We start from the raw sequence: 23,985 nt of genomic DNA, 5'->3' as shown, positions 1-23,985 counted from the left end.
GAAGGAGGGAACCTGGCCTTCCTTGGGGCTTGGTGACCACCAAGTTACAGCCGCACTGGCACAGAGAGCAGGGGCTGCAGCTGAACGTGTGCCCAGCTGCCCCCATAAGTGAACGTGTCGATATAGATGCAAAATACAAATATTACCCTATATAAATATCCTATTTAGCCACGTCCCTCTGCCCAGGAGTTGCAGAGCAGGTCGCTCACCCTGTGCTGTGCTCACCTGGCTCCGTCCTCGTGCCGGCAGAGCAGCCGCGCTCGGCTTGGCCACGGCTCGCGTGCGGCGTCCAGCTCCTGCTGCTCCCACATCCGTCATCTCCAAGGCTTTATGAGCCATCTGACCGCCCTGTGCCAAGGGAAGTGCTTCGTGGCACTGCACCCAGCCAGGGGTGGCAGGGCAGCCGCTCACAGAGATATACATCAGCAAGGGGAAGTGGAATTTAAACTGCCTTTTAATTTGTGCTGAGACAGGAACTGGCAATTATGAACCAGCACCATTTAATGAAATATGCCATCCTTAACAGACTGGGAGGGGGTGCTTAACATGTAGGGCAAAGTAAGTGCTGTGTCTGATTGGATTAGAGGCAAATTTAATCTTGTGGATGACACCGCTGATTCAACAGTCTACTTTTTTCCTAGGGTCAAAGTGACTTTGGCTTGACATGTGATCTGCTCAGTGCCCTAAATGAACTGTAGGCTGGATGGGTTTGATTTCGTATTTCAACAGGAAAAGGAATTTAATTTGAGAAGCTGTGATGTACAGTATGGGAAATTATCTTTTTACAGCATGGGAAAGCTTTTCTGTGATGCAAAATTTCCCCAGATATGCTCCCCAGGCAGCAAATAATAACTCACAAAGACATTTCCCCAAAATACCAGCACTTACTACAGAATTGGTGAAAACTTGTGGTTTCCATTATATTTTTCAAGCCTAAATCCAAAGGATAAATATCTTTTTTCCTGTAAAGAGGTTTATCTGACTCAGCAGATTTGATTGAATGTTCTTACAAGAGGGAGATGAAAGACTATGTAAGTAGGTTAAGCATGGGCTGAATTTTAGTGGGAAAAGCATCTTGAGACTTCAGAAGCACTTTAAAAATTGGTACTCAAATCACAGGTGTCCTGCATTAGTCCTAGGTCAGTGTGTTAAACATTGAAGAGTGAAGTGTCTCTGATTGAAGACTAGAAAAACTGATTTGGATCTTGAAGTAATTTGTGTCTATGATGGGATGTCCCGTTCCTGGGAAATCCCTGTGAGACCGGGAGTGTCTGAACACCTGGGAATTATGAACCGAGGCAGCTATTGTTGCAAGGGAGGAGCTTTCAACAGAAAACATTTTCAATTTATTCTAATGTATTTATTTTGCGGTTCTGAAATGTACTCTGTTGCTCCAACTCAGACTGTTCTGTGGTTCTCTGAAAGAAACTGGTTTGGTGGCCCCAGCAGTGGATGTTATTTGGCTTTGGCAAGAACAAGGAGAGCAAAGTAGGAATTGACGTGACACAGTGAGCAATTACCCTGAAACAAAATTGGCCATTGCCACCATTTACCATGGCCAGTGGCAAATGCTTGATGCTCAAGGGATTGTAGGCTTTGGATGCAATGGATGGCAAGAGGAAAACACAGCTTCTTTACAGGGAGTTCTTTACTGCTGGGTAAGAAACACTGTGTCTATGTTAAGAATGAGGCAGTAAAGATAAGGTGCTTTTCTGAAAACAAGATTGCTGATTGTTACTCACTTCCTCTGATTTTACTTTCCCAAACAGGTCTGCATTCCTCTGACTTCCACAAGAAGAGATTTGTCTCATTTGTTAGTTCAAACTGAGGTCAAGTTTCCTTTCTTTGAGTCTGCTACCCTGTCTTTCCCTTCCAAAAGCTTCAAATACAGGTGTGAGTCTATCCCATAATCTTTCTCTTACTAAAAGTTCCTTTAGAGAGCTGACCCTTTAATCTCACATTCTAAGACAGAGCAGTAACTTGTGTGTTCATGTTTAACTCAAGTAGAAGGATTTTTATCAAAACATAAGATGTCCTCAGTAAGGGCAGTCATCAGCAAGCAAATCTGGAAGCTGACACAAGGCTCAACAGCTTTTAGGTAACAGTTTTGATGTTTAGGTGGAAATGATAAATGTTTCATTAAAATGTTGGCCAGGCAGCTCTTGGTCCTTTTTACTTAGGGACTCCACCAAAAATGGCTGCCAAAGTCATGCACCGGGGTGAACCTGGTTTGATCCTGTTGTTGCTTTTCCTCTTTCTCTGATGATGGGAAGCATCCCTTGGAGTCAGTGTTCCTGGGAGTGTGGGTATAACCCTCCGTAGCATCCTTGGATCACTGACTAAAGGAAGGACTTGACTAAAACCAGGAAAAGCCCGTGGCCTTCTAACAACCCCCGCTTGTCACCACGTGTGTTCTGCAATGGGAGCACTTTTCTCGCTGTCCTGCCCAGTGTAAATTGTCCCTGTGTGCTGACTGTGGAGCCAGGCCCCGGTCATCGTAGAACAAATGCTCTCAGCAAAACTCAGCCAACTGTGTCAGCTGCCTCTGCAAGCCTTCCCTTACCAAAAAGTGAAAATGAGACCTGGGAATATTGTCTTTGAACAAACAGCTGTGAGAGCAGGAGGAGACTGGGATGGGACAACTCACTACTGCTTCCTGGGTTATGGGCTAGAGATGTGTTAAATGCCTTTTTTGCCTTCTGCCTATTTGTAACAGTGGGACAAAAAAAAGGTGCAACCAAACCAAACCCCAAACCAACCCAAAGCCAGGCAAACAGAGCAAATGGAACAGTTCTCGTTACTTCTCACTCTACTTGCCGCCCAAGTGCTTTGGTCAGTTTGGCTGATGAGGAATGGTGGGACTTGCCACTGCTGGAAGAGGTCAGTTCCCACCAGAACTGGGACCTGAGTGCCCAAGAAAGGGTTATTTCAGCTGTCCCAGCAAGTGCCCTTTCCCCTGGGAAGTGTGGGCTGGCCAGGTAGGCAGGTGTGGAGCTCTCAGTGGCTGTTCCACCGGAGGAGCTGCTGCCGCTGTTGTTTTTCAAGGAACCTCCTTGAAATGTGTTTATGCTACGGGAAAAGTGAGCTTATAATTTTCCTGAGCTCCTGGCACCTTTCCAGGAAGGCATTGTTTTGTGTGTCAACTCACTCCGGGGTTGGTGTGTTGTAATTGCTGCTCCGGGAAGAATGGGAGGAAAGGAGATTCCTTTTAGTCTCCAATCCTGTACTCTGAGATTTTTCTGTTAGTCTTCCTTAGGACTGGAAGTTTCTGTGGGGTTTGGAGCTGAGGGCAGTTCTCTGTACCCTCGGGTGAGGCCAGGATTGCTTGTTGCCATCTAGGAAATACCAGGGAGCTGCTGGGGGTCATCTTTTGTGTAAGGTTTAGAGATGTTGTTAACAACTGTAGCGTGACAGATCTTGGTGCCACGGAGGCAATTCCATACCTGTGTAGAGCAGGTGGATGCAGGAAACACTGTGGGATGTTCTGTGGTTTTCCAGCTGGGGCGGGTGGGTTTTCTCCTTGTGCTCAGCATGCTCTAAACAAGGTGACAGAGGGTAATTGATACAGGTTTCCTCCTGCTGTTTCCACAGGTGAACATGAAAGCAGGGCTGTCCTGAGGAATGGCAGGAGACAGTGCACATGGATTGGAGCTCGTTGTCGGGCTCACAAAACCCATGAAATATATAAGCCTCTTGCAATAACTTATTGCTACAGATCTTATGTTCATGTCCTAAGTCACACAAAAAACCTCGTTCATAAATTTAATTTTGGTCCAATTGTTTCTGCCAAGATTTTCTTTACAGGAAAAAGCCCACAGACTTCTTTCAACTATATCCACTTCCAGCAGCGAAAAGGAAACCAGGCATTCCTGGAATTATTATCAAAATTCCTTTGTCTCCGCAGGGCAGGAAGCCAGACTGCTTTGTTTTAATAGCATTTTTCTAGCCTTAAACCTCTGACGCTGTCTATATGTCTCAATTTTCTCCAGAAATTTTGGGATGCTGTCTGCACTTTGTTACAGCAGCTGCCCTGATAGCTCATTTATACACTGATTTTACCTTTCTTGCCCACAGCACTACAGTATCTGAGCTGATCCCTCTGTAATGAAACAGTGGGTAGGCTGGTTTGGTTGTGTCTCTAACATGACTTGCTGTGGTCATACATATGTAATGTAATGTGATTTGTAATCCTCCCCAACTGTTTTACTTGGAGTTTTCCTGCAGTTTGTAGTTACAGTCACATCTGTATTTTATGCCCAGAACCCTGGGAATAATTCTTTTTGTCTTCATTCTAAAAAATCTCAGGAGATTCAGCCCCACTTTGCACCTATTGGTAGAGAAAAATGTCAGTATTTTTTAGTTTCTAGAATTTATTCTATTTCACAACATTACTGTATTTTAGTTTCATTAGTAGTATTAACCAGGCATGGTAAGTGGGACTGTGCTCTACCACCTGCTTGGGAAATGCTCACATGTCTCTTCTATCTTTTTGCCTGCTGATGGGGCAAATTCTTCCTCCTTGTAATTCCATAAAAGAAGCTTTCAGAGTGACCAGAATGAAATCTTGGTCATTTGAGGGTAGGTAGTTCATGGGAAGACCCTCACCTCACGTGCACGTGTCCACATAAACACATACACTTGATTTTTGAGTCTGACTCATCTCCCAGCCTGTGTTGTGTGGCCCAGAAGGGGCAAGAAAGGGCCCTGGGGAGCTCCTCATGCCGGGGACAGAGGATTAGTCATGGATTGCTCCATGTAAACCTCAGCAAGGACACGACAGCTTCCAACAGCCTTTGTAACCAAAAGCCCTGTGCAATTATTTGTATGTTTGGGGAGAGGAAATGCGTAAATTGCTTTCCCATTAGTGAAGTAACCAGGAAATAAACAGAGGAGACCTCGTTTAAAATGTTTGTTTTGTTCCGATGATGAAGATAAGCAGCTGGGAGAGCTCTCAAGTTTGACTGCTCTCCCTGAGTCATCCCAGCTTTGTCTGGATGCCGAAGGCCCTTGTGCTGAACACAGCACTAAAGCCCTGCAAATGGATGTAGATCATTTAGAAACTTGAGGAAGTATTGCAACTGCTAATTTGCCATTTTCCGGTTCTAGAGCACTTCCTGCATTTGGCTGATTTCATCTCTGTTAGTTGAAATGGTTCTTGGAATGTAAAAGGAGAAGGGTGCAGGGGCAGCCAACAGCAGTGGCCTCGATTCCTGAGTTTGAGGGACAGCTCACAGGGGACACGGATCTGGGAATAGCTGTGCTGGGTAGCTGATTTGGATGTCCACAAGAGTGGACAGACCATTTCATGGAAGGCAATTGCAGTCCTCTAGGTAGGGCTGCATGGAGAGATAGTTGAGTCTTGGAAGTCTAGTAAAGTGCAAGTACTTCATTAATCTTTGATTAGGAAGATGCTCACAACACCTACACGTAAGGATCAGCTTCACTAGCACTGGGGAGAAGTCCCCTCAGTGGAAGAGCTGCCAGGCAGCAGTATCCTAGGGGAGCTGCCACATCTGCTGTCCTGGGATCTCCAGTGCAGCCCAGGGAATGGGCAGCTGGCTATTGAATGTGCTGACTTGGGAAATCTCAGCTGGTTTTGCTACAAAGACATCGCAGGTCAACAACCAACAGAAAAGGAGAGGACAAGGGGCTCCATTTGCTGTGTCTGGGGGTAAATCAGACAATCATTAATTAAATCATTGATTCAACAGCTTTATAGCAGGTAAATGTGTCTAGTACAGCATACAGCTCTCAGTAGTATGTGCTGTGCTTTGTTACCTGTGTTAAGATTACTTGTAAGTTTTGAATATTTTAATCAGCATCATGTTAATATAGCAGCAGTGTATGTTGATTGCAGTGAAATAACCCTGAAAAGGCACTCAGAAACCAGAAAGTTGTTTATGTGGAGCATTTGGCTTCCTCTGAAGCCCTGAAAAAACACAGGCTCCCATGGTTTATGCCTTTCACAAGTGTTGTTCTGCATCAGTCCGTGATGTGGGTTTGTGCCTGTGCACTTTCACAAAATAAAGCACAGTCTTTGAGTAGTTCTCAGGCCCAGCTGCAACAGTGTAGGATGTAGCCATAGAAATCCCAGGAAGGCTGGAAAGGCAACAAGGCAGGGGAAAATGTGGGTTTAGGACAGAAAGAATCTCACTATGTGGATAGGAAAATACCTAAAAGGTGCCTAAACCCCATCCCTGGGAGAGCTTGGAAGCCTAAAAGTGCAATGTGGCAGAGTTTGGCTTGCAGCACCTGAGTCCCCTCTGCCCTGGCTGCTGGGAGTCTCACTGGACTAATCCCATAATCTCAGCATCATATCAGGACCACAGAGATACTGATCAGACATACAGATCTTCAGAAATGAGGGAAATAATGAGCTGAAGCTGGGGCAGGATCCTCTCTTAGGTGATGCCTGGTCTGCTCTGGCACAGGAATCTTTCTGCCCCTAAGGTCAGGATGTTTGGGCTATCAGGAACATTCAGGAGACATCTGCAGAGTTTTCCAAAGTGCTGAAGTAGCTGAGTGCTGATTTCAGCTAGAGCTGGACACTCAGGCTGATTCCTGACCTCTGAGGTCCCTCTTGGGGCTTTCCCCTCGCAGGGATTTTGTCTGGAGACCTGGATGCTCCAGCTGTGGAGGGAGCAGCCCAGGAGATGTGAGTCCCTAGAGAGCGACATGCTTGCACGGACAGATTTTTGGCTTAAATACCTTGTCATTTGAATACTTCTTTTCATTATCCCTTCCCCAGTCATTCCAAAAGAGTCTTACAGAGGAGCTGGAGACTGTACCGACAGCCCTTTCCTCTGCTATTGTGTAGCTGCCAGCTGAAATGGATAGAGCTAATTTTTCCTTGGAATTAGGTTCTGTGCTGAGATTGCTGGTGCAGTAATTTTACAGAATACTCATCTTTCCTGCTTTAAATGTGCCCAGCTCAGGAGGGACAGGCAGGCGTTACTGTACCATGGCTCTTTAATGGGCTCTGGAAGCAAGAGGGTGGTTTCAGTCCCCAGGACATATTTAATCTTGTAACATCTTTTACTGCATTTAATAGCCTGTCCTACATCTTAATCACTCTGTGTAGAGAAATTAATCCAAAATCCCCTTTTGTTCTGATGATTTTAAATCTACACTGTTTGCCCAGGTTGGCCTGTCTTCCTCTGGCAGTTCCCCAGCTTCTGCCCTTGCCTGCTCACGGGAATGCTCCCCATTGCTCCTCACAGAGATGGATAATTGTGCACATCTCGCTGCTTTTTCCCTTGGATGCTTCCTGGTTTTGTAGTTTTTCCTGCTTTGTTTACAGGAGGCTTTGGATGCTGTGTGCACATCACAGTTCATGCAGGATGCTCCTATTGCAGGGAATGAAGCATCAGCAGGATGAGAAGTGAGACAAGGAGCCGGAAACAGCCCGAGAGAGTGGCCCTACTGCCCCTCTTGCTTTCCTGGCCCTGCCTGCTGCCCAAACGTCTCTTGGAGCCCCTGCCTCTCCATCCAAATTTACCCCACGTAAACCCAGAACAGGGACTGTTGGTTTCACTCACACAGGGAGGAGGAAGAGTTGTGGGTTGGCTGTTCCTCCACATATTCATGTGGCTATCGATCTTTGTTGTGAGTTTTGGCATCTCTTTTGTAGTTGGAGCAAGAAAATGTTCAATGGTTCGGTGGCTTCAGTAATGTGAGAGCTTCTATTTCTGTACTCTGAGGAACGTCGTTTGAATTTGGGATTAAGTCACACGAACAGTAACCCATAAAAGAGGAGTTTACAGGTTGGATAACTGCCTCCTAACGAGGCACTAGATGAGCATAAAAATGATTGAGAGGTTTGATCTGATTCAGAATTCCTGGAGATGTAGTTTTCAGGTTTGGCCTATGCTGCAGTTTCCCAGGTGGAAGCCAATGTATTATTAACTAGAGATTGCTGTAGCAATACTAAAATTCTCACCTAAACTAACTTTTCTAAACTATGTCTCTTCAACATCTGATGATTGGAGCCTGTGAAATACAATTTTATGTGCTAAGAAAAGTGGCTGTGAGCATCTATGGGGAGTTGTGGGGGCGGTGAGGGCCTTTAGTGCAGGTATTTGGTGTCTCAGTCAGTTTGACCCTCTGGTTTTTGCACAAATATTGCTGTTGCTGGGAAGCTTTGCATTTTCATTTATAGTATTTTTTCATTTTGTCCTGTAAATATTCGTGTAACAGTGGCACAGCAGAACTGGGAGAAGCTGGAGGTGGCTCTGTGGATACGGTGGTTTCTCAGTGGCCATGGGTTTGCAGGGGACCTGGGGCCTTTTCAGCAAGGGACACTTAAAAGATACAATTCTATGTGACAAGGAGGCACCAGGGTAAAGTTGAGATTTCTGTGTGAAATCAAATGGAATACTGGAAAAGGCAAGCCTGAGAATAGCTTGGCTTAGGGAAGGAAGGAGATGAGGGCGCTGGGTTGGAGAGATGAATGAGTGCCCTCATCTCCCTTCCTTCCCTAAGCCAAGCTGTTCTCAGCTGGTGCCTTTTCCAGCCTTCCATTTGATTCCATGCAGGAGCCTGCTGAACATCCATCCCCCTTTCCTTGTGCTGTGTTTCCAGTCCGGGGGCTGTGCCTGCGCTTGGGGACACGCCTAATGAGCACAGGAGAGTGCGGTGGCACAGGGACAAACCCGAGTGGCTGAGTAAATGGAACCAATAAAGATTTTACTGATCATAAACCACAGCCAGTCAATACCAGAACAAGCTGACAGCCAGTGGGAAAGGCTTCAGCAACAGCATAATGGGTTTGATTTTCTCTGTTTCCATCAATAACGTGCCAAATGCATTTAGCACAGGCTGAAGGGGAGCTAACGGGATATCAAACAGGCCAGCAAGGAAAGCCTTGCTGTTGTCACCTCTAGCACCAAAAAACCCCAAACAAAGCAAGGTTAGTGTTTCAGCAGCCCATTAGTGTGACAGTGTTATCCAGCTGTTAGCAAGAGCGTTACCTCAGCTGACATCTGAGACCATTTTTAGGTGCTCCTAAAGTTGAATCCTTTTTTCTCCATGCGAGGTTTTTAAACCTTTTTTTTTTCTTTCTTTTTTTTTTTTAACTTTTTTGGGGTTTTTTTTCTGGATAAATTCAACTGGAAATTTTGTTGCACCTAAAGCTAAATGTGCAACAAAACCTCCAGCCTAAATCGGTAATGTTTTTAAGTGGAAGCCAACAATACATTTCTAGTAAGTTGTGTCACAGGCAGCATTTGGGTGACCTGGGGCATTCCTTGGTGGCCTCAGGAAAAGGGAAAGCCTTGGCAGAGCTTCACCACAGGGATGTGCGTGCACAGTCAGCCCAGACCTGCTCACTAACCTGCCTGATCCACAGTGGCACCTAAATCCAGGCAAACACAAGCACCTTGAAATCTGAGTCAGACCCCTTCACTGAATTGGCTAAAGGCATGGCAAGGGCTGCCTTAAGATAAGGAGAGTATACTTTCTTCCGATAAATAGTTAATCTGTGATTAAAAGCTGCTGCACCTGAGAAAACACTGGTTTTGTGTGAAATCTGAATAAAATTCTCTGATTACAGAGATAAGGTAATTAGCACCTGTCTGTGTGTAATGTGTGCTGAAAAGGGGAAACATGGCACATGCTGCCTGAGAAGCGTCAGGGCTGCCACTGCATCCTGGATGTTTGAACCAGCATGTGCCAGCTTTTCCCTTTGCTAGGATTCAGTTTTGACACACTTGGTGAACTAGCTCAGCTTAGTTAATTATATTTTTAATTACTGGGAGAAGTCAAGAATTGCTGGATCCATAATCATGAGGAATCTGAGCTTGGGGCGGGAGAATTTCAGACAACAGCAAGACTGAGAAATGCAAACCCTGTCTTAGTGCCATGGTGCTCGCTGTCCCAAAACTTCCCAAGAATATGTGTCTTTGTCGTAAATAGCTCCTAAACATTCTGGTGAGCTGAATAAAATCCTGCCTTAGGCAGATGTCTTTCTTTCTACATGATAGCACTAATCCCAGTGTCGCTGCGTTGCCGGGGAATTCGGCTGCACTCTAATACGAAGTTCTCCAGCCCTTCTTCAGTAAGGGATGTTATGTAAGATGTGCAGCCCTAATGGAAAATCATAGGAGACAGGGCTAAAAATGACCTTGGGAGGTCCTCTGATGCTGCCCCGGGGAGGTGGGTGCTGCCAGCGCTAGCACTGAGTGCAAGGGGTGTAAATTGCTGAGTGTAAATCCAACAGGGCCTTTTTTTTTTTTTTTTTTAAATATCCAAACAAGGTAGCTGAAAGGGGATGGATTGCAGTGATAACATGTCTTAGTCATGAGTATTAATACTGAGGTAATTAAATCAGATGACTAGGACAGGGAGATAGTTTGCATGTCATTGAATCTGCTCCCCAGTTAGCAGAGGAACCCTTTCCTAAATATGTGGAGCTGCCAGGGAGTTATAGGAGGGTTTAAAGTACCTCTTTCACAACCTTGGTTTTCGTCTCTCATTTATTGAAAGATTATTTAGTTGTCACTGCAGGGTGCTGGGTGTGTGCTTGAATGACCAAAATCTGATTTGATATGCAATTATTAAATTCCTGCCAGCACAGTGCAGGAAGCTCAAAGGTCTTTTCCAACCTAATTAATTCTGTGATTCTGGAAGAGCAGCATAACAAATGGAGTTTGTTGAAGTCGGACATACCTGAACCAAACCCTCGTTGCCGTACATCAGAGTATCCCTACACCCAACATGCTGAATTCTTTGCCCAGGTAAATTGTTGGCAGTTTCCCTCATTTCTGCCCTCAGTGTTTAAAATGTGTGCCTTGGGATCTGAGAGTTCCAGATTCTGGTGACCTCCTTTAGGAGCACGAATACCAAAGCAGGACGTATTGCTGTTAACAGAATCCAGGTGAATTTTGCACTGTCACCAAATTGTGTTTTTCCATTTTCTGGCCATGAGGATGTAAGGACTGCCTCAGAGCAGCCTTCTGTCCAGCTCTTGGGTCTCCCACTCTGTCTTTCCCTCAAATACTCCTCTGTTGGATAAAATCCCTTCCACTTGCCCTATTGGGCTTGTTACTCCAGCTCATACGAACAAGTGGAAAAGTAGGTTGAACCTCTGGGGTTTTTCTTTCTGTGGGTTTCTCATCCCTTTTCCAGGGATCTAATAAGTGTGTAGAGGACCTCAGACTTTAAGATGTTCTCCAGTGCAGTCCCACAGCTGCTTGTGAGTGGTAAAAAAAAAGAAACAAACCCAGAAAGAAAAAAGAAAATATCAGAATTTAACATGACATCCTCACCCATTCTAAAACAGCAGAGGATAATCTGGCTTAAAGAATGTTATGAATTCCTTGCTAGACTGAGATCAGGCACAGTGACATAAAAATGGATAAAACCAATGCACAAATATGCCTTTGGCAGCAACATAAGTGTCTGATAAAGTTTGACATAACCCCAAAATATCTACTCGCTTCAAGAGTGTGGATGTCAAAAGAAAAAGAGATAATCTATGAAAATATTGATGCTCTCTTACAACATGTTAGAGTGACAGATGTGGAGAGAGGGCGAATTGTCACTGAATTTCCCTAAGAGCAAGATATTTCTGTGTCTCTAATAGCTCAGAAAATAGTTTTATTTCAGCCCTGGAATGAGGCACCACACGTTGATCACATTCTCAATGATGTTAAGAGCACAGGAAGCTCAAGTAAGGAAGCTCATTTGGTGGTAACCCATTCCTGAGAATGGGAATTGTTCAAAATCGGTACATCCTTAGCAATGCCTCCCAAAGGAAGATGGGAAGGAGAGGAAATCATGTAACCAAGGGGCCCACAGGGGTCAAAACTGGCAGTAATGACATGAGCCAGGGACTGTCTTGTTTGCACAGGCTGTTCCAAAGCAGAGAGATGGATCATGTCGGTCTTCTCATAAACGCTTTTAGATGCAACTTTTGTTTGGTTGGGTTTTTTTAAAGTTTGGTGACAGTGTTTCACTTCATGTGTTTTCAATTTCTCCATCTCCTATGTCCTTGACTGACTTTTCTGCTCATTTTTCCTCTAAGCTCATAACATCCCAGCATAAATATATTAACAGATCCTGAAATATATATGTGTCTAGTCTATGTGTCAAGAAGACTCACATACCTTAGGATTTACTTGCTCAAGCCTTTGGTAGATGACCTAATTTTCCCTTTTAGTCAGATTACAAGAGGAGATTTAAATAACTGTTTCACACTTTAGAAGGGTTAAGAGGCACAGAGATTCTGGACCAAATCCTCAGCTGGTAGGAGCTGGCATTGGGAAGCTGAGAACTGAGGCAGAGTTGTGTGATTTGAAGCAGCAGAGATCTCTGCTCTGGACTCACAACAGAGAAGTAAAGGAGTAAAACTAAGGCAGACGTTGCCAAGAGGCGTGTGTTGTCTGAGGGGATAAGAAATGCTTAACCAGGAAATTGCAGGCGGCCTGGAGCTGAAAAGAATCCAGAGGGGAACTCTCATGGAGGGAACTGGTGGGCACAGCTGGGAAATTGGACTCGACTCGACCATGAATCCAAATCCACGCTGCCACAGCAGTGAACTTGTAACCAAGGAATTAGAGCTGGCCAGGGCCAGAGGGAGCACCTGGTTCAGCCCCTCTGACAAGATGGGTACTCAGGGACCATCTCATGGAGAAAACAACAGAGGGAAGGGCTGGGATGTGCCGGGAGCTGTTGCCTCTGCTAAGGGCTGTGATGGTGAGGGAGTTCCTGCGGCTCCTCCCAGGGGTGCCTGTGCTGGGAAGGAGCTGATTTGGTGGGAGGGTCCCTGTCGTACAGAGTTAATTGAATGAGCTGTTCATCTCCTAAGTGCTCATCTGAGCCAGGCTCAGCAGCTCTCCAGAGATGCACCCATCACTAACTATGAAAATCCTCATGCAGCAGAGCACGCAGAACCTCAGATTACCTCTTCCTCTTTTATTGCACAAGGCTATTTTTAATCCAGTGCCTGGCTGGGCATTAATTATCTTTGACAAATTACTTTGTATTGTCTTCATGTTGTGTAAATTCCCATGCATATTTTAGCCCATTGCAGTCTCATAAGAGCAGTAAGTGACACCTTATTTCCCTTATTTTACAGGCAGGCTGCAGTAGTGATGAGGTATCAGAGGAAATTCATGCCCAAATTCGTCTGTCAATTGAAACCAGTGAACAGCTGTGTTCTCAACGCAGCTTTGCAGGACTATATCAGCCATCAGCACTGCCCTGATACCCATGGATTCCATACCATCAATCATCAATTTTGCTAATTACATGGCAATATGAGTACAAATGTGTGATGGGAATTGACATCTCAGAGGAAGTTGAGTGGATGGATCACTGAGTCAGGAATGAGTAAATGTGGAATTCCACCTACATACAAGGAGGTGCAAGAGTCGCAACAGTTTTTCTGCATCTTTTTTCTTACACTTGAGTGCTACATTCCTAGACATGTCTCTCTCTTAGATCCAGGACTTTAAGAGCAGCAATTCTATGTGACCCAAGAAAGGTGTGATGGTAAAGCTCTTGGGTGCTTTTAGTGCTGGATCAGGAATCTCCTCTTCTTATGTCAAGTTCTTGGGGGCAGACTGGGAGTGACTCACGTTCATCACAAGGCACCAAAGGTTGCCCTTGTGGAGGTCAGTGAGGGACTGGTGAGCAGAACAAGCAGGGTTTGCTCTTTGTGCAGTTGAGAGAGCAGAGCAGGGCAGTGGGAGCGTGTCCCTGGCGTGTGGGGGAGAGGAGGACGTGCCGTGAGGCGCGCTGTGCCCCGGCCGGTCCTGCTGTCAACCAGCTCAGAACGTCCCGGGCCCTGGGGACACACAGCTGCTTTCCAGCCCAGCCCCAGCTGTGGCAGCACGGCCTGGCAGGAGCTGGGGCTGGAGCCCACGAGCTGCTGTGCTGCCTGGGGAGGCTGTGTGTGCCCCAGAGCCCCGGGACTGTGCGAGGGGCCCCTCTGACCCTGGCTGCCTGCACAGCACCATCTGCTCTCCCTGGGCTCTGCAGTGCTGACCTGGTGGGATAATGAGTTATCCTTGTGGAGCGTTTGCAAATGGGGATGGGTTGGAAGGACTCAAGCCTGTGTTGTCTTTCTGTGAGATTCCTCGGGTCTGAGAAGGGACCACCTTAAGGTGCAGCAGTTCAGAATCACAAGCAACAAGGAATTGATCAGTTCCAGGACCAGGGCTGTTTGCTCTGCCCTGGGAGGAGCAGAGTGGGATGTTCCATGGATATTTGAGAGAGGCAATCTGCTGTGAGTACAAGTGAGAATGTGGCGCAGGCTCTGGCACTGGTAAACACAAGCAGACCTCTGTGGATAATATGAGTTTTTTTCTGTTTGATTTTTTAGAATCAACCTTGTCCTATGTTAGGCAGCTGGAGGCCAGAGTAAGACAGCTGGAGGAGGAAAACCGCATGCTGCCCCAGGTGGGTGACAGCCCCGTGGGAGCACCCGGGCTGCAGAGGGACCAGCAGCCCTTGTCCTTCCTGCGTTTGAACACCCAGATAACCAAAGGCTCTCACATCTGTTTGCTCATCTTGCTGTGTTTGAGTAGGAGATTGATTTAAGGCTGTGACAATGCTTTCATTAATTTTTTTCCTTTGCAGGCATTGATACCTTGCTAAGAAAAATTCTCTGGAAGCTGCTACTTCTAATTAATTAATTAATTTATGGGTTGGGAATCACAGTGAACTGACCCTTTGCATTCTGGTTTTGTTCCAAGAGCTTCTTGTTAAAATATCAACTACTTTTTACAGTTAACCAAAATACTTTGCTCTAAAAATGCAAACATTATAAGTAATAATTGGGTCATATTATTTTTAATACTCTAAAAAATTTATTAGATACATTAATGCAAGACTGAAAGTCAATTGACTAAATATGGTGTTAAAGGTTTTCCTAACATGTTTCTAAGAATGCAAAATTTAAAAGCTCAAGACAAATGAATACACTTGTAACTTTTCATATAGGTACATACTTACTAGAACGTACTTCTATCATGTTTCATTAAATAACCCTTAGAAAATTTTGTCAGGTCTTCAAATGAAATTGCCCAATGGAAAAGAAATGAAGTTGGATTTTGTTTAAATTGAACACTAGCCATTGGTCTGAAGAAAAAAAATGCTTTTTGTTGGACTTAGTACCATTATTTGACTGTAAAATCCAAGGTAACAGTGAGGTAGTAAGAAGTAAAATCCACTGGCTCAGATTTATTGCCCTTTTGTTAAGGCAGAGTCTAAGTAAAGTGTGGTGGATTTTCCCCTCACCTTTAATGTGACAGTTGGAAGGGCCTCTGCAGCTCTTTGCTTGGTGACCTTGGGCCCTTGGCTTCTCTCTACTCTGAGTTTTGGATCTGGAAAAGAAGGACAACAAGAAAAGTCTGCTCATTAACATGTAAACAGTTTTCAGTAGGAAAGACAATGGTTGATCATCAGTGATAAAGAGTATTATTTTCTTTCAAGAACATTTTTCATGGCAAATGTTAACAAACCCACCCAAAAAGACTGTGTGGTTTGTCTTGGGTCTGAAACAACACTGGGAGATAAATTGTGCAGAACATTCTTCATGGGCCAAATCTTTAGAAGTGTCCGTGTGTTTTATGTTTGATTTGTCTGGGTTTGAGGCGCTGAGGCAGAACCCACAGAATGCATTCCCAAATCTTACCAAAGCCTGGAACACCCACACTGTGGGCGCTGAGTTCAGTGAAAATACCTTGGCTAGGGTGCCAAACCAGAGAATAGTGCCTGTGGAAACAGCCCAGCACCTAAGCCTGTAGCTGTTCCAAAATCATTGAAACAAAATACGCTGAGGGTGGGGTTTTGAAGGGGAAGAGTGAGGTGAGCAAGCCTGGAAACTGCTTTTTGTTTTCAAGTAGCCAGGTCAGAGTTTGTCTTATGTCTGGCTTTGTTGGCACAAGGATCTGTGGTGGAGTTCTGAAAAATCTCCTCGTATCTCTGGATACTTTATTCTAAGACTTAATGAATGGCAAGAGTTCACATTTCCTGGCATATTTTACTCTTCCTCCTGGTTGAAGTCATGGCTTTGGGGAGAGGAAGGAAGTGTAGACACCAAGCTTATTCTAACTTTGCATTCATCACCTCGGTGTTACATTTGCCTAAGCTTGTTTTGAGAGTTTGTTATTCCTGTGGGTCCCACCTTGAACGTGCTCACCTCAGTGGTGATCAGGCTCTGTCACAAAGACAAGGATGCAGGATGGAAATGCATAAACTCCTGGCACTGGTTTAATTCCATTTAGTGGGAGGAGTGGGAGTTTGTTGGGCATGAAGCCAAGCCAAGTGCTTTTGACAAATAAACTGAAAATCTACAACGAGCTCCACAACCGATGAAGGTTTTTGGCACGGCCCTTACTCAGTTACAGTGTCCTGCCTTAAAATTTCAGCAGTGTCTGAGTGAGGGATGCCTTTTGCTTTTATGGATAGCCCCTCCCTGGTAGGGTTTGGGAATTGCAGGATTGCACTTAGGAGAGAGGTGACGACTCACGCTCATGAGTGTGACATGTCTGCTGTCTCTGCTGAAAAGCCCTGGCCTTGTCTCAGGCTTTTTTCTCTCCTCCTGCCATGCTTTTCTTCTTTTTCCTCTCTGCTTTCAATATCCTTTCTTTCCCCCCTTTTCTGCTTATGTGTCACTCCTGGAAATGCACTGACACAATTGTCGACACCTCTCCAGACAAATCATTCTGTTCCTCTGTCACTTAGATGTGGTTCCTTTCCAATTTCTTTTGCTTTGCTTGTCTCCCTCCATATGTATTAGTTTTCTTTTCAAAACCCCACAGACCTCTAATGTAAAGGTTTTATTAATATTTAGTGGCAAGAACATTTCCAAAGAAAATGGTTTTAAGTGCTGCCATCACTGTTCTAATGGAACCCGAGTTTCAGCTCCCTCTGCTGTACCGAAGGGCTGCTTTGTCAGGGGAATTGCAGTACCACCACTGAGGCAATATTTCAGTTTGATCAGGTAATAGAAAAGGTACAAAAATGGGAATATTCACTTAAGCCTGTTAATGTCTTTCGCTGTGCTGCACAGCGGTTGTGGAGATGGTTCAGAGCATAGGAGGGGGTTTCAGAGTTACGAGGAGCCGTAGGTTGCAGGTTTGCTGTGTTTGTGGGAGCTCTTCTTTTGTTGTTGTTGTCGTTCTCTGTATTCCTTCTCTCCAATAACAAGATATAACCCAGACCCTTTCAGTTTCTGGCCACAAGCAGGACTTTTGAGCAAGAAAGCAGATACTTTCCAAGATTTATGGCACGCAGCTGGGTCTTCTGTTGGGAATGCCAGACTGTGCCGGCTGCAGCCGGGCCGAGGGGTGAGCAGCTTGCACTGGGGCTCCTCAAACACTCCTGTGGGCAAAGCTGTGTGACAGCAGGGCCTGGGGGCAGCAGGGATAAAGCAAGAACGTTTCTGTTTTGCTGGATGAGTTCAGGCCGGAGTAGTTCCTCACAGGACTGAGGCAGGAGCAGCACATGGGCTCTGGCAGTGCCTTCTGCTGACTCAAAGTGCACATGGAACTGCAGCACCACTGGAGATTGGGTTGTGCAGCTGACATTGAAACAGGAGAATGCAGCATCAGCAATGCTCTAACCACATACAGCGTGTTGACCCTGGCTGGAGGCCAGGTGCCCGCCAAAGCTGCTCCATCACTCCCTTCCTCAGCTGGGCAGGGGGAGAAAATACTGCAGAAGGTTCATGGGTTGAGGTAAGGACAGGGACAGATCACTCATCAGTTACTGTCATGGGCAGAACAGACTCGGCCTGGAGAAATTAGTTTAATTCATTACCACTCTAATCAGAGTAGGATAATGAGAAATAGAAACTAAATCTTAAGACACCTTCCCCTCACCCCTCCCTTCTTCCCCGGCTCAGCTTTGCTTCTGACTTTCTCCATCTCCTTCCCATCAGCAGCACAGGGTGGACAGGGCTTTTCTTCCTTCTTCTTGAGTGTGTAACTCAGCTGCACTGAGCTGGAGGGCTGAGAATTGGGAAGCCATCCCTAAAGCCTCCCTGTTACTAAAACCTGAGATCTTCGCCTACCACTCAAATCTTGTCACACCACCTATGCTGTTGTAATGAAGATACTCAGCAATAATTAAAATATGTAGGGGTCAAAGATTGAATTCGGATCCAGTTGCAGCTCCCTGGGCTGTGACAGACCTGTTATGCCAGTGAGTATCTTCAGAGGCCTGGGAAGAGGAGTCTCCTCCCAGACTTGCCGTGGTGCATGACTGCTCCCCTGCCTTATGCCGGGAGAAGCCAGATCAGGATCTGGCATCCACATGTCAATTAGCTGAAGATATCCCTGAGTTTTTGTTGGGGTGGTATTTCAGGGCTGATAAGCTCAGCTGAAACGCCCTGGGAATGCGGACATCTGTCATATAATGACAGTGAATGCATTTGCAAAAGACAAACTTGGCAAGTCACCCAATTTAAATTGCTTCGGTTCTTATTTGTTTCACGGGAGGAGGAGACTTTTCCCCTTCCAGCTCTTTGTCCTTGTAATTCAGCTTTCCCTTTCAGTGAAGGGGAAGGGAAGCATTGCCAGGATGCTGCAGACAAGGTGCCAGTGGGCCGGAGGTGGTATGCAGAGGGAGTGAGCGCCCAGCTCCCACAGCACAGGACCAGGAGGCAGCTCTGGTGCCAGGCTAGAGCAGAGCCTTCTGCTCCCTCTCACCTGGGCTCTGCTGCCTCTGTTTCCTCATTCTTTCCTTTCCAAGGCTTTTGGTCCTTTCCTATCTCTTTTTGCGGTATTTCTTGCACTTGCACTGTTGCTTCAGGCCCTTTTTTGGGGGTAAAAACATCCTTGTTAGCCCATTCCAGTCCTGGTATGTTTAACTGGGAAATGGTTAGGCACACATGAGTTTATTCTTAAGCTCTTTTAACACTTTCCATTTCCTTCTTTCTTCCCCCTTCCATTAGATTATCACATTTTATTTCAACCTATTTCCAACTCTTTCAAAAACCTTTCGCTGAGATCTGTGTTTTTTCATTTTCCCTCTTCATGACATGGTTTTAATTATAAATCTATTAGAAGGTGGGAATTGTTTGGTTAGTGTTTCTTTTTCTAAAATCTGTGTCACTCACAGTTCCATAGTGTTTGTCTCCTCCCTTCCTTAGCAGGTAGGATAGGGAATCCTTCAACCAAAATGTAATTAAAAGCCATTGAATAAACTCATGTTTCCTAATCATGCCATCAAATATTTGCTGAAAGAAAGTGAATCAAGAGCATCCACCCACCCAGTTCTTTCATGTGCTCTCGTCCCCAGTGTAAATTAATAGGCCATTAATGAAGGGCTCCAGTTCCCAGCAGCTGCAGTTCTGAGCAGGGTCTTTGTCTCAGGGTGTCCATTGTGCTTGACAGGGGAAGGCTGGAAGACAAGAGCTCATGAGCTTCATGTTACCAAGATACAAATTCAAGAAACACTTGGTGCACAGAGAGTTGCCGTTCTGAGAGGACAGATGGTCTTTTTTTCCAGTTATAACTCTAAAAGTCGGGAGTTACTTTGTCCTCAGGATTTTCTAGTAGACTGTATGGAATCTTCTGGATTTTCCATGTGTGACCTCCAAGGTTTGGAGCTGCCACAGCCCAGAACGTTTTTCTCTTGCCTGTTCATTATCAAAAGAGGTTTCTGACAGGCCTGCTGGAAATGGCTGTTTCTGAGGGGATGTAGCCAGCAACAGTTTTGGCCACTCAGAAATCTGAGTGTGCCTCCAACCCAGTGTGAACATGTGTGGATTTTGGCAGCAATATCCTGGAGAGGTTTCTGCTGAGGTCTTTGAGGACAGGTGAAAAACTGCAGTGTTTGAAGATTGTGTATTTTAATTGACAGGAATATTCCCTAAAAAATGTCTCTGTTTTCTTTAGTGTGTTATTAATCCAGCAGAGCAACATGCTGCAGTTACTGCTTTCTGGTTTTCCTTTCTCCTGCCTGTTTGAAACAAGCTGACAAACACAGTCTGTGTTTGCTTTGAGCCATACAGGGAAATTGAGGGCTGGGGAAATCAGGGAAAAAAGCTTTGAAAATCAGGTAGTGATTGAACTGATGTGGCAGCTACCCAGCAGGAAGGATCTACTTCCCAGTAAACCACTTGCCTCTGGGATAAGAGGCCGCTGCAGAATGAGGTAGGGCTTGGATGGTGAGTGAACCAGTGCCCAGTGGACAGGAAAATCCTGCTCTCTTGGAAGCTTTGATGAGGTGACTGTGAGTGTCCTTGGGGCAGCCGTGGACTGCTTTTCCTTTCCTGGCTCTTCCTGCGTGCCAGGCACCTCCGGAGGGGCTGGCACATGGACTCCCACGGACTGAGCTGGCCACTGGGCTGGGCACTACAGTGGTTTTCATTCATGACTGTCCTTATCAACAATACAGATTGAAAAAATGAAGCTTTCTACTGAGTTGAGTAGAACAGCTCGTGATTAATTCTCTCCATCACAGAATACCCTGTTCTACACAGGGGTCTTTATTCTGACCCTGGCCAGGGTACAGTGCAGGGTTTGCCTCTGGCACTGTGGGAAAATGGCCTGAGTAGTAACATTTTGTAGTTAGTGTGAGTGAAATGCTAAATTTCCATTCATCTGGGCTTTTTGTTAGGTGATATTACAGGACTGAGTCAGATTTCCTGTTCTTTCTATTCACTAGAGTCACGTTTTGGCATTAGATATTTTGTAGATTTTCTTCTAACAGCAAATGGATCTGCGCATTCAGGGATTCTTATCCTTGTGGGAAGTACACAGGATGTGGTGTGGGTTTTACCTGCTCTCTGCAGTGGGATGACCTGTACAGAGATCCCTTTAGACTCAGAAGAGGCCACATGCATGCTGCTGTACTTGGGCACAAGGGCTGGCCAGGCCCAGTAGGGAAGGCTGGTTGTGTGGGATGAGCAAAGAAGTAAATGATTTCTCAGGTGCTGATGTTATACAGCGCTGTTTGTTCACAATTACTCAAGATGTTTAAAGTTTATAGAGATTTCAGCACTACAGAGCTATGACTTCATCCCTCCTGTCTGATTTGGATCCACTTCCACAGTCTGTTACTGGATAAGAAATGAAAAGATCTGTCACACAGGATACTGATTCCAGTAGCTGGATGCAGGTGCTGTGTGGAGCTAGGAAAGAGGAGGAAGGGAGCAGATGTCTGTTCCCATCCTCGAGGTCCCACTCAGGATCCAGTTGTACTTGGGGCTGGGCAGTGACAGGGGGCTCAGAGTAAGGAAGGTTAGGCCAGGTTTTGGAGGAAGGTGAAACGTGTCCATGCTCCCCCTGGGAAGCAGCAGCTGTGCCAGAGGCTCTGCAGACCTCAGTTCCTCATTCCCCAAGGTCCTGTGTGTTCAGATACCACCGCTTCGGCAAAGTGCCTTTTCCTCCTGCTTTGCTTCACTGCCTCAGGAACTCCTAACAGTAGTGCTGGAGTGCCTCCAGCTCACAGGGCCCGTGCTCAAGCTGGGCATCCCCATCATCCCCTGGAATAAGCTTCCTCCAAGGGAGGCAGAAGCTTTACTGCATCAGTGGAGTGGCCTCACCTGACATGAGAAGTCCCTGAGCTGAGGATGGGCCTTCAGGGCTGCAAAATCTGCCTTACTTTTTAAAGAAAAGCTTATGTCTCTTATCAAGGACAGAGGGAGGAAGGAGAAGGATGTCCACAGGGGAAATAATAATTTTCGGTCTCCTACCAACATGTGCTGGCTGCTTGAAGCAGTGTGTTCACAAGTTTCTCGTTCTCATGAAAGGAGACAAAAGTGTGCTACATATGGCAGGGAAGAGGCTGTGGAGCACAGCTGCCTGGAGGAGAGCTTGAGCTCTGAGAGCAGCACTGCTTGCAGGAAGTTTGGATTTTTTTGTGTTCAGAAGGCTACATGTGTAGTCCATAGTCATTTTCTCATCATTTTAATGGCAGTATTTCTATTTTCTATTCAAAACTGACCAAAATCTTTGCTGCCTCTGGAGTTAGTAAAGAAACAGAATAGTTTTCCTGATACAAGCCCCAAAGCTGACAGACTGAGTCTATCCTAAGCCAGAATTGCTCCAAGCTGCTTTATTACCCCTTTTCCTTCCTCTTTCATTTCCTTTCCCAAAGTACAGCATTAAGTCTGGCCAGTCACGAACTTCCCAAAGTCATGAATCCTTCCCAAAGCAAAATAAGTCCTAAAGCCCCTCCATACATCACAGCAAATTGGTGATGGCCATTGCTGGGGAGGACTGCAGGATGCTGCCCCGCACAGCCCCGAGCGTGTGCTGGTGTTGCCAGCCTGGTTACAAGATCCATTAGTGCCCACTCTTGTGGATTACATGGATCCAGTGCTTGGCAGGAGGACAAGTTTGTGTATGAAATGAGGTTTCAGATTCAGGCTTAAAGTACCTTTTCCATGGGTTTAGCATATGCAGCATTTTGGGGATTTTTGTAACATATTCAGGTTTTTTTAGGGTTTTTTTTGAATATGTGAAGTCCAGTCCTGCAGATGACTGTGGGGGTTGAGTTGATGTTTTAAGTGGCCGGGAGGGTTCTCTCTGCCCCTTGGCACTGCTCTGAGCCTGCACCTTTGGTTACAATGGCCTCAGTGTATCCCAAGAGCATTAGGAACTTGCTTTGGACTGGGTTACTTTCCAATGAATTTGGATCTGTGAAGTTCAGCCTCGTGTCTTCACTGTGTGCCCTTTTTCTCCCACCCCCACCTTCATCTTTCCTACTGTTTAGATTAGAGATACCCCCAAAAACTGCACTGTGCTATGTGCTTGCTCAGCAGGGCAAATGAGAGCCCATGGGGGCACTGTTCCTCATCAGAGGCTCTTTCCACTGTCATTATTTTTCCTTCAGAAATGCATTTCCCACACGTTCCAGCAGGAATTAATGCTACATTATTTCTTAATGTTTCCTACGGTGTTTATTACTCTTTAAGGAAGGAACTTTCCTTCTCTCTGTCTTTGAAACATTTTGCTTCTTCGGAGTTCTCAATTTTTTTACACAAAGTTCTGCATAAGGAATGAAAGGGAAGAGCAGGGCAAGTTGGGAGCAGCTCAGGAGTGGGACTAGGGCGGTCCCTGCGGCTGCAGTGCTCACATTGCTGCCCACAGATGCAGCAGGAGTATTTTTAGCACTCCTCCAGAGCTGCCTGCTTGCTCAGGTTACCTCACTCCAGGAGATGCTTTACATCCTGCAAAGTTTGAGGTGACTGAGCTGGAAGAATTTAGGTAGCGTGCATTTTTTTGGCAGTGTCCTGAAGAGCCCTTGCAGGTGTCCACTGGGACAGCCCTGAGGTTGTCACTGCTGGGGACAGGTTGACATCTCTCAGGCCAAGGGGGCCATGGCCTTGCCCTGGAGGAGCTGGAGGCAGGGAAGGAGTGAGCTGGCAGCCCGGAGCTCCTGGCTCCTTCTCTGGTTGGCCGTGGCTCAGCTCATATTGCAAACCTCGCAGCAACGTTCAAAAATGTGAGTTCTGTTGAAGGAACAACCTCCAGAATTACTGAGATAAAATTAGACCTTCTCAAAACCTTCCTGTGAGGTTGAAATTATCTCTGTAAACTTTGTAGCACTTTTGTGAGGTGATGTACACACATAAGAAATTTTGTCATGTCCTGATTTTCCAGGGAGACACCCTTGAGGGCCAGAATGTTTGGGTGACACTCTGCAGTGCCACCCACGCTGCCTCAAGTGGGCCTTGGTTACTGTGGCACAGAAAGAGGGGAGCTTGGGAGTAACACACACCTTCAGTGCTTCTGAGCCTTCTGCAAAAGAGCAATAAATAACTGACATCTGTTTTAATTAGTGACCAAGCCTTTTGTGTATTAAATAGTGTTTAATTTTTTGCGAAGGATGCCATTAGGATGCCAGGAGGGGCGGAGGGGAGTCACTGCTCTGCAAACGAGCCAGCCAACGTCAGTGGACATGGCTCAGCCTCTCAGCAGTCTGACTCAGTGGTAAATGCTCTGAAGGTAACGCTGCTCCTCTGGTACAGTCCATGCAAAACGTCCTGTCTGTCCCTCAACACGTGTGTATTGTCCTGGCAACATC

General features: G+C 45.9%; 1 protein-coding gene across 4 annotated transcripts in view; it reads left to right on the top strand.

The window, feature by feature from the left end:
- The window catches only part of CCDC85A (coiled-coil domain containing 85A), a 67,658-nt gene that overhangs the window by 36,125 nt on the left and 7,548 nt on the right, over positions 1–23,985 (top strand). Inside the window, exons 3-4 of one of the 4 annotated variants that reach the window (XM_048297807.1) lie at positions 14,324–14,400; positions 23,787–23,906. The exons of 1 other annotated variant lie outside the window; for it this stretch is intronic. In XM_048297807.1, the coding sequence (XP_048153764.1) occupies positions 14,324–14,400; positions 23,787–23,906 (197 nt within the window). Of the gene's footprint in view, positions 1–13,075; positions 14,304–14,323; positions 14,401–23,786; positions 23,907–23,985 lie in introns of those variants that run through there. 2 more of the 4 variants (XM_048297808.1, XM_048297812.1) reach the window with 2 other exon arrangements.

Source organism: Corvus hawaiiensis, chromosome 3 (assembly GCF_020740725.1).
Source record: "Corvus hawaiiensis isolate bCorHaw1 chromosome 3, bCorHaw1.pri.cur, whole genome shotgun sequence".
NCBI lineage: Eukaryota > Metazoa > Chordata > Aves > Passeriformes > Corvidae > Corvus > Corvus hawaiiensis.
Note: the sequence above shows the minus strand (reverse complement) of the source record. Positions and strands in the feature narration are given on the sequence as shown.